The sequence below is a fragment of the Gossypium hirsutum genome, chromosome A06, assembly GCF_007990345.1.
Source record: "Gossypium hirsutum isolate 1008001.06 chromosome A06, Gossypium_hirsutum_v2.1, whole genome shotgun sequence".
Lineage (NCBI taxonomy): Eukaryota > Viridiplantae > Streptophyta > Magnoliopsida > Malvales > Malvaceae > Gossypium > Gossypium hirsutum.
Genome location: NC_053429.1, coordinates 2,550,800 through 2,568,019, shown reverse-complemented (window position 1 = coordinate 2,568,019; position 17,220 = coordinate 2,550,800). Strand labels below are relative to the sequence as shown.

General features: G+C 31.2%; 2 protein-coding genes across 2 annotated transcripts; one reads left to right on the top strand and one right to left on the bottom strand.

The window, feature by feature from the left end:
- The first annotated feature begins 3,931 nt into the window (after positions 1 to 3,931).
- Positions 3,932 to 9,218, top strand: LOC121230294 (calcium-transporting ATPase 1-like). The gene is given in 9 exon segments (XM_041114844.1): positions 3,932 to 4,371; positions 5,135 to 5,189; positions 5,278 to 6,129; positions 6,132 to 7,228; positions 7,450 to 7,608; positions 7,795 to 7,966; positions 8,083 to 8,381; positions 8,605 to 8,873; positions 8,973 to 9,218. Coding segments are annotated over 8 exon segments (3,060 nt in total). The 5' UTR covers positions 3,932 to 4,194; the 3' UTR covers positions 8,854 to 8,873; positions 8,973 to 9,218.
- Positions 9,219 to 14,876: 5,658 nt separating this feature from the next.
- Positions 14,877 to 16,444, bottom strand: LOC107930558 (transcription factor RSL2). Its single transcript, XM_016862224.2, has 4 exons — positions 16,109 to 16,444; positions 15,705 to 16,031; positions 15,234 to 15,299; positions 14,877 to 15,108 (listed from the first exon to the last, which is right to left on the bottom strand). The coding sequence occupies exons 1-4, from the start codon at positions 16,442 to 16,444 to the stop codon at positions 15,016 to 15,018; spliced, it is 822 nt and encodes a 273-aa protein (XP_016717713.1). The 3' UTR covers positions 14,877 to 15,015.
- Between the last annotated feature and the right edge of the window lie 776 nt (positions 16,445 to 17,220).

The window sequence follows — 17,220 nt, the reverse complement described above, 5'->3', positions numbered from 1 at the left end:
TTATTTTAGTACTTAAAAATATTAATTCGCGTATAATTATAATATCTGAGTTTAACACCATTAACATGTAATTAATCAATCAATAGTATTTTAACAAGTAAATTTTAAATTTACATCAACATTTTATACGATATTTCAAGTTCATGTTACCTACATAATATATATTTTTTTTCAATAAATCTTTGCTTTTACTAATACTTGCACATGCATTTTCAAATATTATTGAAATTTTTTTATCATGTTAAAAAATTTGCATAACATGTTATCCACTTTTTTGGGGATTAAAACATGTTACCCACTTTTTTTAAAAAAAAAATAAAGGAAAAATGTTATCCACTAAACTTGGACTTTGCGGTTGATTTCATGATTATTGAGGGTACTTGAAGCAAAATTGAAAATGGTAGAATCCCTTCTTAGTTACCCTAAATAAGAGTTTTTTTTTTGTTAATTAATTATTCTACAGCTAAATAATAACAAAAGATTGAAGGTGTATTGTACAAAAAAAAATCAGATGACTAAAATAGAAATAATCCTTATTTAAAATAGTTGACAGATAATTTAACAATAAAATAATCAATTTATTAATTTGTATATAGAGTGATCAAATTAATAAAAAAAAAACTCAAGGATGAACAAAATAAGAATAGAAGAAAATTATGGGTTTTTTTAGTAATTAAATGCATGAATGTAACCACCAATTGTAACCATTATAAATAACAATTATTGAATATGACTGACAAATGTTGAAATCTTTTCCCCTTTTTGGGACTTGGCTTGTGCTAACACAACCCTTTTTTTAATTGCTAGTTCCATGTGATCTTTCTACATGTTATTGTCCCAATACCTAAATCATTGATTGTATCATACCTATTTATTTAATTTTATTTTCAACCTACCCCACCCTGTATTAATTAATTAATATAATAAAACTACTACATCTCAAATCTTAATTTTGGGATCCTAAGTTTAATTTCAAGTCCAATTGAGTCCCTTTCAAAGTTTTGGAGTTTTTTTTTTAAATATAATATCTAAAACTATTTTAGAATTACTTAACCCATAAATAAAAGGATAATGCGCTTCAGCACACTCAAACCCGCATCTTCCTACATTGACAACAATGCTCATGCCAATTAAATTAAGACTCAATCGACTTGTCCATTAAAATTTTGAATATTATAAAGAGATGATTGTAGTACATTTTGAGACACTAATATTTGAGATTTAAATCATAAATTATTTTTTTTTAAAAATAATTAAAAATTATTATATATTAATAATATTAAATAGTGAGATTTAGATCGCATCTTTAATAAAATATACTAATTTAATTTCATTTATTAAAAATTATTTTCAGTTAATAAAACAGGATTAGTATATTTTAATATAAAATTTAAAAATTTCATTGAGATAATATCTTAATTCGAATGTACTATTTTTAATTTCATTTAGGAATAGTACTAATTTTTCTAAATTTTTACACAAAAATTGTTATATTGCTATTATAGAAAAGTAAAAATAAAATAAAAAAAATCAGTTATACATTGAATTTTGATTAAATTTGGAATGGAGTTAAATCAAAATCTTAAATAAAGAATAAAGCTTTTGCAATACTAATTTTTCGGTTTACAAGATTTAAATTTGAAATCTTATTTACGGGATATTGAGTTTTTTTACCATTTAATTCATAAATTTTGGTGGATTATTTTATTATCTCATTATATGAAATAATGAAGAAAAAGGGAAATTGAGATTCAAAATTTGAAATTGAAATTCCACAAGTCAATTTATGGTAAGTAAGAGTGTTAGGTTAGTCCATAAATTACCAAATACAATATTAGCTATAGGAGATTGAGAAAGGATCAATTAGGCATTTTTATAACAACAAAATTCAACTAGTAATTAGGTTTGGTTGACTTCAAGTACTTAAGCTTAATTCTCTATTCTCACTATGACATCATTTGAAAATGAACTTTTTTTATTTTTTATAAATAGAAATAGATAAATTATATTATATTATATTATAAATTTATTTTTTTGGGTTTACAATTAATTAAATTTATTTATTTTCTTTTATATAAATAAATAAAGAAAAATTATCGGTGAATCAAAGGGTGAATCAGAGGGCAGGTAAGAGTTTTGGCTCCCAAATATGAATAAATTACTATGTAGCCGCTTAAAAATGTTTAAACTATAAAATAAGCTATGGTCAAATTACAATTTAACTTCCCAAAAATGAAAAATATTTCTGTTAAATACTTTAAAAAATAATGTAATCATAAATTAATATTTAATAAAATTATATTTTGACATCTCGAAAACTAATAATTCAATATTGCCCCCTTAAAAAAATTTCTGAATTTACCCATGAGAAAACAATAATTTATTTACACAAAATAAAAAGAACAAAAACTAAAATCAAATTATATTATGATTTTTGGAATTGAGAATTAATTAGAATATTAATTTTAAGAGATATTTGATCTGTAAATTAATATGAATAAAGCTAAAAAGCAATTGAATTAATAGCTGAATTCATTGAACTAATTTCCTAAAATCTTTAATAATATTTTTTAATTTTTAATAATTTATTTAATCAAGATTAATGAAACAAAAAATTAATGATTTAATTACTTATCTAATTCTAAAACCCTTAATAAGAAAAATATACAAGTGTTGGAATAGTTACAGGATTCACTTGATTGGTATGAAACCTATAGAATGTAAATTTAATTATAAAGTTTTAAAGTTTAAGGATTAATTTAGAATATGATTTATAAGTTGTGGACTTTGATGAAAATAACCCAGAGGAGGAAAACTATATAGTGGGGCCCAAAGACACTCTGTTGACCTTGGATTGGTTACCCAACCCACATGTTGAACCGCGTAATCCACGTTTTCCCTCGAATCAATGCCCCCATCTTTATTACACACGGTCAGATCCCCCCGCCGTATTTACCACTCCACGAGGTAACTCAGTTTACATAGATAATATAAAATATATTAAAGCTATTTCACCCATTTTCCACCCTCCTCATTTACCCCTTCTTCCGACAGAAACCGATACAATTGAAGATTGATATTGATTGATTCAATAGATGAAAAATTTGTTTGAATAAAATTTTTTTATGATTTATTTAATTGAACAAAAGATTAAATTAATAAATTTATAGTTTAATTGATTCAATTTTAAAAATTTTGCTTTTAATTATAAAGAAGTTGTCATTTATACTATCTTTAGTAAGAAAAAAAAACTTTCAATGTTGTTTGAATCTAGTGGCGAAGCTACGAGGTTGTCAGGGGCCCCGACCCTCTTAAAATAAAAAATTTTATATTTAAGTAATTTATAATTTATAATATTTTAAATTAATAATGGTAAAATTATACTTTGTTTCTTAAGGTGATAAAAATTTGATTTAATCTTTTAAAAATTATAAAGATATAGACTATTAAAATGATAAAATTATATTTTTACTATCGTAAAAATATACACTTTAATTCTAGTTTCACCACAGTTTGAATCGCATCAGATTAGTAGGTCGAATACATTCGATCGGAAATCGATTTGGGTGTTGGTCCGATTAGAAAAGTTAAACCGATTGATCCTGAATCAATATAGATCAGTTAAAGCTGATTTAAAGCTGGTTGAATAATTTAAAAATATTATGAATTTTTTAAATTATATATTCAATCAAACTAAACGAATCAAGAATAGATGATTTAATTAGTTGCGACCACTAATTTTAATTTATTTATTTTTATAATTTATTTAAATTTTGATTCCAGTGGATTATAAACTTAATTAAAAGTTATTGTGATTATCAAATATTCTAATAAAAAAGAAACAGTTAGGCCAATTAAGGTACTGAAGAGAGAAAGAAAATGGACTTTTTTTAGTTGAAAACAAACAAAAAAAACGTTGGAAACAGTATTATTTGTCAACTCCGGTCTTTTTATTCTCATTTGCCTTTTTTTTTCTTTGGAAGAAGCCATTAAAGCTTAGAAGAACCAAATCCTTAAACAAAAATTCAAAATTCCAATTTCTTGGAAGAATATAATCTTCTTTTTCTGATGTTGCTTGAGCTTCTCTTTCAATATTAGCAACTTTAATAAATGAACTAGTAGTGCCAAAAAAGCTAAGGATCTATTTAATTAGATTTGTTTTTGTTTCTCGGAAGTGCAGAAGAAAAGCAAAAAATGGAGAGTTATTTGAACGAGAACTTTGGAGATGTGAAGCCAAAGAACTCATCTGAAGAAGCTTTAGAAAGATGGAGGAAGCTTTGTTGGATCGTTAAGAATCGTAAGCGAAGGTTTCGATTTACTGCTAATCTTTCCAAGCGTTTTGAAGCTGAAGCTATTCGTCGCTCTAATCAGGTTCTTTTTTTTTTTTTAATTTCTTTGTTGGACTTTTCGAAGTTTTATTTATTTATTTATACTTTGTTTTGTTTGCGTCTTGAAGAAGCTTTTAGTAGAGAATTAAATGAAACTAAGCTCTTTTCTTAACTATTTTGGATCTGTTTAGATTTCTTTACTTTTTTCTTATCTAATAAAGAAGGATTTGTTCTTTTAATTTTTTAAATTATTATTCTGTAAGATTAAAATAGTAACTTTCAAGTTTCAACTTGCTTGAGATTAAGAAGTTAGAAGTTGAATGTAATTAGGTTTAGATCAGCTGATCTATAACTGCCTAATCAACTTTTGTTGTTTCGATGCTTTAAATTTCTCGTTGAGAGCTTGCTATACTTGTGCATTTGTTTGAAGCTCTAGGTTTGTAAATCAATGGCATTGTGATTTTCAGCAAGAATATGATGTTTATTTCTCTGAGTTCTGTAGTGTTTTGAAGAAAATTAGAACTGTCTAATTAGTTCACTCTACACAAAGAGCTAGTTAATTTATTTTATGGTCTAAATTTGTTGATTTATTTTATGGTCTAAATTTGTTGCTATGTTTGTTATTATAAACTTTAATGTATACTTGGTTGGCTTTTTTCTGATAGTACTTAGTTGGGCATAATTTTGGTGAAGAGTCAGCCCTTGCACCTTAGAGATGATAGAGTTTCATTGAACATTTGGAACAATTTCCTTTTTTATTCTTGATTTTGATGTTAAGTCTTTTTATTGCTTTTTGTGTGTTATAGGAAAAATTTAGGGTTGCAGTTTTGGTTTCACAAGCTGCTCTTCAATTTATCCATGGTAAGAATCTCATTAGTCTGATACATGTCAGGATTTAACGAGTTTTTTGACGTTTCCAGTATGTTTGATTCCTTTAATTTGTCAACAGGCTTAAACTTGTCTAGTGAATATGATGCACCTGAAGAAGTTAAAGCAGCTGGTTTTCAGATTTGTGCTGATGAGTTGGGATCTATTGTTGAAGGTCATGATGTGAAGAAGTTGAAAATTCATGGTGGGGTTGAGGATATAGCAGCCAAGCTCTCTACTTCAATTGTTAATGGTATTCCTACTTCTGAGCATTTGGTAAATAAAAGGAAACGTATTTATGGAATTAATAAGTTCACGGAAACCCCTCCACGAGGTTTCTGGGTTTTCGTATGGGAAGCCCTTCAAGATACAACCCTCATGATATTAGCTGTTTGTGCCCTTGTCTCTCTTGCTGTTGGTATTACAGTGGAAGGATGGCCAAAGGGTGCCTATGATGGTCTTGGAATTGTTTTGAGCATTCTTCTTGTTGTGTTTGTCACTGCCACAAGTGATTATAGACAATATTTGCAGTTCAGAGATTTAGACAAGGAGAAGAAAAAAATAACGGTTCAGGTTACCAGAGATGGACTGAGGCAGAAAATATCAATATTTGATCTACTTCCTGGTGATATTGTTCATCTTGCCATTGGAGATCAGGTCCCAGCTGATGGACTCTTCATTTCGGGGTTTTCCGTTTTGATAAATGAATCCAGTTTAACGGGAGAGAGTGAACCAGTTAGTGCAAATGCAAGAAACCCTTTTCTCCTCTCTGGAACCAAAGTGCAGGATGGGTCATGCAAGATGCTTGTGACTACTGTTGGGATGAGAACTCAATGGGGGAAACTAATGGCCACCCTTAGTGAAGGTGGAGATGATGAAACCCCATTGCAGGTTAAACTGAATGGAGTAGCCACAATTATTGGTAAAATAGGTCTTTTTTTGCTGTTGTGACATTTGCTGTTCTAGTACAAGGATTGTTTAGCCGCAAGCTACAAGATGGCACACAATGGATTTGGTCTGGAGATGATGCGATGGAAATGTTGGAATTTTTCGCTATTGCCGTTACAATTGTTGTTGTTGCTGTTCCTGAGGGGCTGCCTTTGGCTGTGACATTAAGCCTTGCTTTTGCCATGAAGAAGATGATGAATGACAAGGCACTCGTTCGCCATCTGGCTGCTTGTGAGACAATGGGATCCTCTACAAGTATTTGCAGCGATAAAACAGGTACGCTGACTACTAACCACATGACTGTTGTGAAAACATGCTTTTGTGGGGAAACCAAGGAAGTGAGCACCTCCAACAAGAGTAATCATTTTAGATCTGCAGTTCCTGAATCTGCTGTGAAAATTTTAATTGAGTCCATATTTAATAACACCGGAGGAGAAGTCGTTAATAACAAAGAAAACAAAATTGAGATACTGGGAACACCAACAGAAACTGCTCTTTTAGAATTCGGGTTATTGCTTGGTGGGGATTTCCAAGCAGAACGGAAAGCATCTAAAATTGTGAAAGTTGAGCCTTTCAACTCTGCAAAAAAGAGAATGGGTGTAGTTATAGAGTTTCCGGAAGGAGGTCTCCGAGTGCATTGTAAGGGTGCTTCTGAAATAATCTTAGCTGCATGTGACAAAGTAATAAGCTCAAATGGTGATGTTGTTCCCCTGGATGAACCAACCACCAATCATCTAAAGAATACAATTGAGCAATTTGCTAGTGAAGCTCTTCGAACTTTATGCCTTGCTTACATGGATGTAGGAACTGATTTTTCTGTTGATAGCTCCCTTCCTCTTCAAGGGTACACTTGTATAGGCATTGTCGGCATCAAAGACCCTGTACGCCCTGGTGTTAAGGAGTCTGTTGCAATATGTAAGTCTGCTGGTATTACTGTCCGAATGGTCACTGGAGACAATATTAACACTGCTAAGGCTATTGCAAGGGAAATTGGAATTTTAACTGATGATGGTATAGCAATTGAAGGTCCAGTTTTCCGGGAAAAATCTGAAGAGGAATTGTATGAACTTATTCCTAAAATACAGGTGCATTCTTTTGCTCTTCTTTCTTCAACTCAGTTTCTATTTAAGTTGAACTCTAAGTTGAATATGGTACTAGTACTTAATTGAAGAACCAACACTAGTAGCATTTTGTGGCAGTTAGATTAGTCTCTTACCATATATTGCGGTGGGCCAATATATGGATTTGTCTTTCAGATGCTCATAATTAAAGGGAACTGTTCACCAACTATATGAAAGTCGTGCAGGTAATGGCTCGATCTTCACCTATGGATAAACATACTCTTGTTAAACACCTACGAACCTCACTTGGAGAAGTAGTTGCTGTGACTGGAGATGGTACAAATGATGCCCCTGCACTTCATGAAGCTGATATTGGGCTTGCAATGGGCATTGCTGGGACTGAGGTATATCCTAAATGCAGTTCCTTCACTTTCTTATCAGGAAATATATTAACTTCCAACATTGGTCTCACTAGTGGCGAAGTTGTAGAAAATGTGACCAAGATTTTGTGCTTTTTTTCACTGTTCTGAATTATTCCTAGCTCCTTAAACGAGCATGTCATGTTCTTAAAACCGATTCAAAATTTACAGGTGGCCAAAGAAAGTGCAGATGTCATAATCCTAGATGATAACTTCTCTACAATAGTAACTGTCGCTAAATGGGGACGTTCGGTTTATATAAATATCCAAAAATTCGTTCAGTTTCAACTTACTGTCAACGTGGTCGCCCTAATTGTAAACTTTACTTCAGCCTGTTTGACCGGTAAGAAACCCTGTTGTTGTCACTTTGATATGGGCTTATCACTTCTTTTGCTTGGATTTGACAATATTGTGATTCCCCTACTAATTCGAGAGTTGATATGATTTCTCGCTTCTCAGGAAATGCTCCGCTCACTGCTGTTCAACTTTTGTGGGTCAACATGATCATGGATACGTTAGGGGCACTTGCATTAGCTACCGAGCCTCCTAACGATGACTTGATGAAGAGATCGCCAGTTGGTAGGAAGGGAAACTTCATCAGTAATGTAATGTGGAGGAATATTTTAGGGCAGTCTTTATATCAGTTTGTGATTATATGGTTTCTTCAGACCAGAGGAAAGGCTGCTTTTCATCTCGATGGCCCGGATTCCGATCTGATACTGAACACTCTTATTTTCAACTCATTTGTCTTTTGCCAGGTATGTTAAAATTGTTTCGATATTCTATAGGTACTTACATGAGTGACTTTGATTTGATTCAAATTCGGTCAAACTTGGGATGTTTATGGAATCGAGCTGCATAACTTAATGCCAGTCCGCATTGTTTTGAACTAAAATTCAATGCAGTCATATCGTGTACTGTGTTTGATTCTATATCTTCTTGGATTGCTTGAATTACATCAACGGCTGTCATTTTCTTCAGGTTTTCAACGAAATTAGCTCTAGAGAGATGGAAAAGATTAATGTTCTCAAAGGCATACTGAAAAACCACGTGTTTGTGGCCGTGCTAAGTTGCACTATCATATTCCAAATTGTGATCGTTGAGTTCCTCGGTACCTTTGCAAGCACTTCTCCTCTCACAGTACAGCAGTGGTTTGTCAGCGTCTGCCTTGGATTCCTTGGGATGCCGATTGCTGCTGCTTTGAAGTTGATTCCCGTAGGATCAAACTGAGACCAAGGCAATCTAGATAGGTGATTTTCCGACTCGTTTGTTTGAGTTTTCGTCTTTTGATTAGTTGCTACCCCTCTTCTTTTATCCGTTCTTTCGTTTAACACTTCATCATACAGCAGTAGATAGCATCAATGGATCTGATGGAAGACTTGTTACACAGTCAAGCTGAAAAGCCAAATATTTCGGGGGAGGTCGCTTAGACTGCTGCAAGACTATCGATCTTTCGGAAAAATGCCGATATAGATTCTTTCACCAAAGCTTTACATCGAATTGAAAAGATTTTGTACAGACATTATAATTTGGATTTATATAACTGGAATTGTTTTGAAATTAAAAAGGGTTTTTACCTTTCAATTTTTTGCTTATGTTAATGCATCTTTCTTGCAGTCAAGTATCGATGTTTCTATTCTTACTTCGTTGATCACAATAGGCATGGCTTAAAGTTGACAATAGGGTTAACGGTTAAATTCTGCTACTAGTCCTTCTACTTCGTGAAAGTTGTGGATTTAGTTATTTTAATTTAATTAGTCATTTTTACTTGTACTTTTCAAATTTTAAAATTTTAGTCCTTGACAAACAATAATTGTTAAATTCATTCAATTAAGTTCCGCGACTTCAAAAATTTAATGCGACAAGCATATTATCACGTGGAATGTCACATCACTTTGTTATTTCTGTATATTACTTACTCAAAATTTAGTTAATGGATTAATGATTGTTGGTTGTGTCAAGATTACAATTTCAAAATCTAAAAAGTATAAGGATTTTAGAATGGTCAAATTGGAAAATATATTTTAAATCTACAATTGTACGCGTAGTACATGACTAATAATTAAATTTAACCAAACTACTACTAATTGGATTAGGATTAACATTTCATAATTCAAAAAGTATAGAGACTAAAATTGATCATTCAAAAAATATAAAGATTAAAACTGATCAAATTAAAGTATAAAAATTAAATCCACAATTTTTACAAAGTACAGAGATTAATAAAAAAATTTAACCTAGGTTAAATCACAAGTTGAATTAAGATTAAATTAAAGTTTAGAAATTCAACAAATTGCAAATTTATCACAAAGTTGAAATAATCCAACTTGTAACAACATTAATTTGAAAAGAGCGAATGTTCTTGTGGGTTTTTAAATTCGGCAATTAAAATTTGTCTATAAAACTTTGATTTGGGGTTGGTTGAAATTCAATATCTACAATATGATTTAATGTGTTTCCTTTTTAAGTGTTTTGCTGAGGAGAGCTATTGGATGAGTCATGGTGAGCTTTTGGTATGCGTATTTGGATATATTACAACCGTCCACGTGATCGACTGAACGAGAGTGTGAAAATGGGAAGGGTTTGAGTAAAAATATGAATTAAAAAATGAGTTTAGATAAAAAAAATAAGGTCCGTTTAGAAAATGGGCTACGTCTAGGGTAAGACTTTTTTGACCCAAGCCCGGCCCAGACCAAATATACAAAAAAAAACTGCTGCTTTCTTTTTTTTTCCTGTTCTTACTTTTTTTTTTGCTATTTTTTTGGCACTATTTTGTTACCATTTCACTATTATATTGCTATTATTTTATTTTTATTGTTTGGATATTAGAAATTTTTATTTTATTGTTAATTTTGTTACTATTTTAAAGGCATTTGATTGTTAAGTTGTCTTATCTTAGTGTTATTTAAGTGTATATACTTTTTTTAAATTTATTTTTAATTTGTTGGGAAACATTTATTTTAATGTTTTTAGTATTTTTTTATGTATTATATATATTAAAAATTATATAAAAAATTAATAAGGGCGAGCTGGGCCCGGGGTTAATATTTTTTTATTCGTGTCGAATTTGAACAAAATTTTAAGCCCATTTTTCGGGCTAAGCCTAGCAAACAAGTCAAAATTTTTTGTTGGACCCGGCCTAGCCCATGTTGGGCAAATTCTCCTCATTATTTCTTTAGTTAAGATAATAAGTTTCAATGAAGTGATTAGATAAGATAATTTGTATATTGCATATTTAAAACCTAAAAAAGGACTTATATAGTTGATTCGTTTAAATAAACTCTTCATGCTGATAGTTAAAGGCTCTTCAGCATAAGTTTCCTCCAAAACAGCTCAAAATTGTGGGTATCAGTACATCAAACAAAATTGAATTCGATTCGATCTATTTAAATTTCAAAATTCAAATTAATTGAATCTAAATTTATGTTACACAATATTAATATGATCCATCGAATTAAATGATTTGATTATCAACTATTTTGATAAGAATTTTTTGGACCGAGCCTAATTGTTTGATTGCCAAAACTTATTCATAACTTACAATTGCATCAAACCAGACTTAAAAGGGTAATTGAAGAATATTGTTTAAATGAAAAAAAATATTAATTTTTATTTATTTAAAAAATAAAATATTCATGTAATTTTGTTTTATTTATCAAGTGAGTTGATCTCACTTATTTTTATATTAAGTTGATATCATTTGATTAAGTGATATAATATGATATTTTTACTATAGTTTCAACTATCCTATTACTGTTCCTCAGTAATATTTTATTTTTAAGTTTATAGTATTTTATATCAATGGCGTATCATCACAACACAAAAATGAGAGGTGTTTTGTTATGGTGGTCATGCCATAAAAGGGTGTGGAGAGCTGTTAATATAGGGACGGTTCACATTATGGAGAGTGTGAACAATTGCTAGACTAGGAAGTTAGGAAATAAGTGGGGTGGAGTATTGACAGTGTAAAGATTCTATGTCTCTGCCTCTTTTACCTCGATGATGAGGGGATATTTATAAAGGAATAGAGGCTCCCGTGTGCCTAAACCACTAGAGTTTCTTCCCATGGGTGCAACGATAAAGTGGCATGTGTCAACCTAAGCACTATTGGTGTCTATTTTAACGAGAGGTGTATTGAATATGACTGATTGATGGAAAAAAAACATTATATGAAATAAGGACGCCATATAATATGTATTCCTTTTTTAATAACTTTATTGGACATCAACATATTTTTTTAATTAAAAAATAACAAATAAAATTTTTCTTATTGAAAAAAAGATAGGATAAGGTAGAATCATAATTTTATTCAATCATTTCTCTGTTTAAGTGAGGTCATAAAGCTGAGTTTCTTTGGTGTGGTATTGGTGAGGCTGTGTCATCATTTGAAGTTTTGAAAAGGTACCATTTCTTTCTGTCGTCATTTCTTTTGGGATAGCACTTCGTTTTCCCGCCCTGGTGCCTATAAAAAGGTTGCCCACCAAGTTTTACGTTGCCTTGTGTTCTTTTTCTCTTGTTTTTGATTGCATAATCTTTTCTTCTTTTTGCTCATTGTACTTGGTTCTTGTTTTCCCTAAAATGGTTAGCAATTCCTTGATAAAGGATATTGCAGTGGAGGGTGAGGAGTTGCTAACGACCACTAAAATGGAAGTGATGGCAACCATGCTACGTTTATAGTGTTTGCAGTGGAGACATTATAGGTATGAATTTTTAGCTTCGTCGGACTTTCATCTAATGAGTGATGATACAACATGTGGAAGGAGCTTCTACTTGCCCTTTCATTTGTTTGAGGTAGACTTTCACCAGCCTTTTCACCTTTGGTTTGTGAGGATTATTCGAGTTTATCGTATTGCTCATCCTAGTGTTTACTAGTGTAGTATTTTTTGGATTGTACGAAGAATTGGGAAAATTCTTCTATGAGTAGCTTTAGAAATTTGTTCACATTTACCTTTGACGACCCTCTTGTTGTAGGGGAATTCAGACCACAAATTGATGAAATGTCTGTTGTAAATAATTTCCCAAGGAATGTCACCTTCTACCATCACAAATATATTTTAATAAGGAATTAAGTTGAGGGATTTTCCACTTTTGCTACTATGGACAATTCTTGCTCCTACCAGGCTTATTATTCTCCCGTTTGCTGGGTCCTCCGCCTAGGATCAATATCATCACCTTAGGACTAGGGGAATTGTATTTGTCGAGACTTGGACTCTACATGATTTTTGGAGGTTCCGTCTCGACAAGCACTGTCAAACAGACAAAGGTTGAATGAAAAGACGAACATTATTAATATGTAAGGAGTGATTATTCCTTCGATGTCACATTCAATGTGGCCTCTTGACAATGAGGATTATTTGGAAACGAGAGGGAGCTTGCCGATTTTGTATTCCATTATGTGCGTGAACATTTACACATTGAGACTCCCTTTGCCATGAATCCTGAGGAAGGTCCTGTCGATGGCCGAGATGAGGGCCCTACAACTGTTCACTTTTGATTATGGGTTTGCCATTTATCGTATTAATCATTTGCTTCATGCCTCCAAAGAGTGTAGGTTCCTTTAATAGATCTCGTGCTCTAGTTATAGTGGTGTTTGCAGTTGGTATTAACACTAGCGAACATCATGTGCCTTGTTGAGACAGTGGCAGAGGGTTTCGAGGTAGCTCCTTCTAACTCGTCGTCAGGGTTGGACCAAGCATTGACAGAGAATAAGGACCTGAGGGACGCAAATTGGGGCCATCATGATCATGGATATGTTAGGGGCACTTGCATTAGCTATCAAACCTCTTAACGATGACTTGATGAAGAGATCCCCGCTTGATAGGAAGGGAAACTTCATCACTAAGTGGTTTGATTGTCAACTATTCTGAAAGGATTTTCATGGGTCAGGCTTGCTTGCTTGCACATAAATTACAATTGCATCAAACCAGACTACAAAGTTTATTGAACAAAAATTTTAAAATGGAAAAATATAGTGGTTTTTATTTATTTAAGAAAACTATGGAATAAGGTAATATTTAATTTCAGGATTTGATAATTTTTTTTCAATTTTGACCCATGTAATGACACTACATTTTAAGATTATACCACATCATCACTTTTTTAATAAAAAAATAATTTTTAAATGATGATATGGCTTAATATCAGAGTGTCGTGTTATCACATGGACCAAAACTTGAAAAAATTGTCAAATTCCAAGTTACAAGATCTGAACGGTTTGATTTTGTTGATAAAAAGATATAAATTGCAGTAGATAACAAAAGCTTTGGACATTAGTTATGGCTTCCCTTTCTCTTGTGTTCTTTCTTTGTATTCAATTGAATCAACAATGCCTCAAGCCTAAACCTTAAATCATCTTAAACCATACTTTAGAATAAAAATTTCAAAATTAATGTTCATAAATGAAAATGACCTTAATGCATAACATTTTGGAACAAATTTTTTGAAATTTTGATAATAAACAAATTGGTCCTTCTAAAAAAATCAAAGTAATTTTAACCCTTGTTATATTTTGAAAGTGAGCAACTAAAAACAATTAATCACAATGATAATATTTTTCGTTAGTTGTACGTATTTTTAGCCCTCAAAATTTATATATCTTATCAATTTGGTATTGATTTAATAAATCTAGCCCATAACATTTACACATTCTGTCATCATTTACATAAAATATATAAACATCAAAAGCTAAAATTGTTATTATACCAATAAAAATTATGTACAATTGACGAAAAATATTAAGCCGTGATTGATTGCTCTTAGTTGCTCGATTTCGAAATTGACATGAATTAAATTATTTTAATTTAAAAAAAAACAAACAATTTACTCAATATCAAATTTTAAAAAAAAATCCACAAATATCTTTTCACCAAAACAAAGCATATTAAAAAACAGGCACATATTTGATAGTTACAATTCGCTGATCAATTAAGCCTGCCATTTTTCACACTATGAAGTTCTGTGCACAGGATAGTTTTCATATATGCTTGAATACCTGTATATATATCCATGGCTATACATTATTGCTATGTATATACTTAAATGATACCCTATCAAGATTGTTGCCATGTTCAATTCAAATAGAAGCATTCACTGAATTTTCTCTTAACTTATAGAATAATATCATGCATCTATAAGCATGTGCTCTGTGACATTCGGTAGGAAATATATAATATACAAATAGAATGAAACAGATAGGATAGTAATTCATTCATTACTGCTCATGATTGAAAATTTTCGTTTAATTTCATTCATACTACAAGTCAGCAACTATATATATATATCATAATATGATATAGTACAGTATTATTATTCTCTTCAGTTGTTGAACCGTTGTCAATTAAATTAGGTACTTATAAATTAATTCAGTGTAGGGGCAACTCTCCATTTTCAGTGTCATAAAAGTGTAGAGATCTTCTTGTTGAGTGCCACATCAACACCATTGTAAGCAATGGGAGCATACATCCATAGATCATCAGAGCTTAAAAGCTGCAACCCATGCATCATGCAAAAAACAAAAAAAAAAAGGCAATTTCATATTAGTAATTTAATGGTTTAAGACCCTAATTTTGTTTCAATTAGGGTATCAGTAAATTTTCTTTTTCTCAGTTTACCTTGATTTGTAGCTGCAAAAACTTGACATAGTGGACAGCCTCTTCAAGCATTGTGCTGATATCAACCTGTAATTGCATCAAATTGAATGTATTAATTATAAATTAATACAAACCCCATATTTTCTATCAAAATAATATATAAATCCAATATATAGGTTATACAAGTATAATGGTTTGATCTCTCTACTATACTCAAATTTGAGATTTAATTTTTTTACTTTAATTTGATATATCTCATCTCTTTCATTTTATAATGTCATTAGCGAGAGCGAAGTTAAAAAAAATAAAATTTAGAAACAAAATTAAATTATGTATTTTTATGAGTTAAAATGTAATTTTACCAGTTCCGATGAGACCCTTTTATCACTAACTAAATCAAATAGGTAACACTATTAAAAATAATTATTTCGATTATTAAAATAATAAACAGGATGCCAAAATGGAACAAAAATCAACCAATTGGTTAATTACCTTAGTTCCATTGGGGACAAGGTTCTGCAAAATCCTCAACCTCTCATTAATCCTCTCTCTTCTTTTCCTTGCATAAAGACTTTGGGGATCAGTTGCTGATCCTCTACTAGCTCTTGCCTTTCCGTTCAAGTTAAGAGCTTGAGAAGCTTTGGTATCCGAGGTTGCACCCCCACCATTACTATTAATGTCTTGACAAACACTATCGTCCTCTGAACTACATGTTGTGCTTGAACTATGTCCATTTTCCACACCAATGTAATTATTACATTCCCTTTCATTGCGGTTCTTCTTTGACCTCTGCACATTCTTACAACCTTTTGACATTGCCTGCACATTCCAAACCATGAATTAGAAAACGCTATAACAAGACACATACACATATATACATGATTGTGTGTATGTACCCGAGGTCGTTTCTTTGTGTTCAAATCTTCGATGACATTGTTGACAGTGCCTTCCATTGGAGTGCTGGGGAATAGTGGGGGAAACGAGTCAAATGACATGGTGATGTCATTTGTTACAGCAACATGATTTGAACCGGTAAGGTCGTAGGTTGCAACAGAATTGTAATCGAAAGCATTACTAGAAGGCAATAAAATCTCATTGATTTCAGGGTTTATAAAGCTCAAACCCTCATCATGTTCTAATGGAAACGAGAAATCAAGGTGGTCATCAATGGAGAATAATTTGTTAAATGAGTACTCCCATTCTCCATTCGGGAAATTTGCAAGTGACTCCATTGAGACAAAATAGGAGGAGGATTTTTGGGGTTTGTTTGGTACTTGAAGGGTCTCAAATGGTGGTTTGAGGTGAGCTAAGAGAAAGAGACATTTATATATCCCAAAACCCTAAAAAAAAGTTGAAATATATTATAAGTTCTATACTTTTTAAAATTTTAGAATTTAGTCTCTTTATTTTTCAAATGTCAAAAATCAAGTTCAGCTGTTAACATTCTTAAGTTTTTTTTTTGGTTAAATTTATTAATATGACATTTTGAAATTAAAAAAAACTCACTTAATAGCCATGTAAATAAAAAAAATAACGTAACGAACCTAAATTTAATAAAAAAAATTTAACAATATTAATAATTGAACATGAATTTTGAAATTTGAAAAGTAGAGTATTAAATTTGCGACAATAAGAATATAAGGATTAAATTCTAAATTTTTAGAAAGTATAAGGACTTATATAGCATAATTTACCAAAAAGAATGTAAGGGATTTGACTTATATTAGTTTATAGAGTTTCTTTTTTTATTTTTTTTTAAATTCCAGATAATTATTGTGTTACTAATCCAGGAGTCCACTGTGTGGGGCCAAAACCAGGCAAAGTACAACTCATAAGGTGGCTAAGTTCATGAATTGATAGATTAAAATAATGCAAAAAGGGTTACAATGACCCTTAAACACCTTGGACCTATTAAAAAGTGCAATTAAAATGACTTAAGGGGTCTAACAACAAGGTCACTAAATGTGATTAATTATGATTAGTGAAGTTATATACACTACTTTGGAAT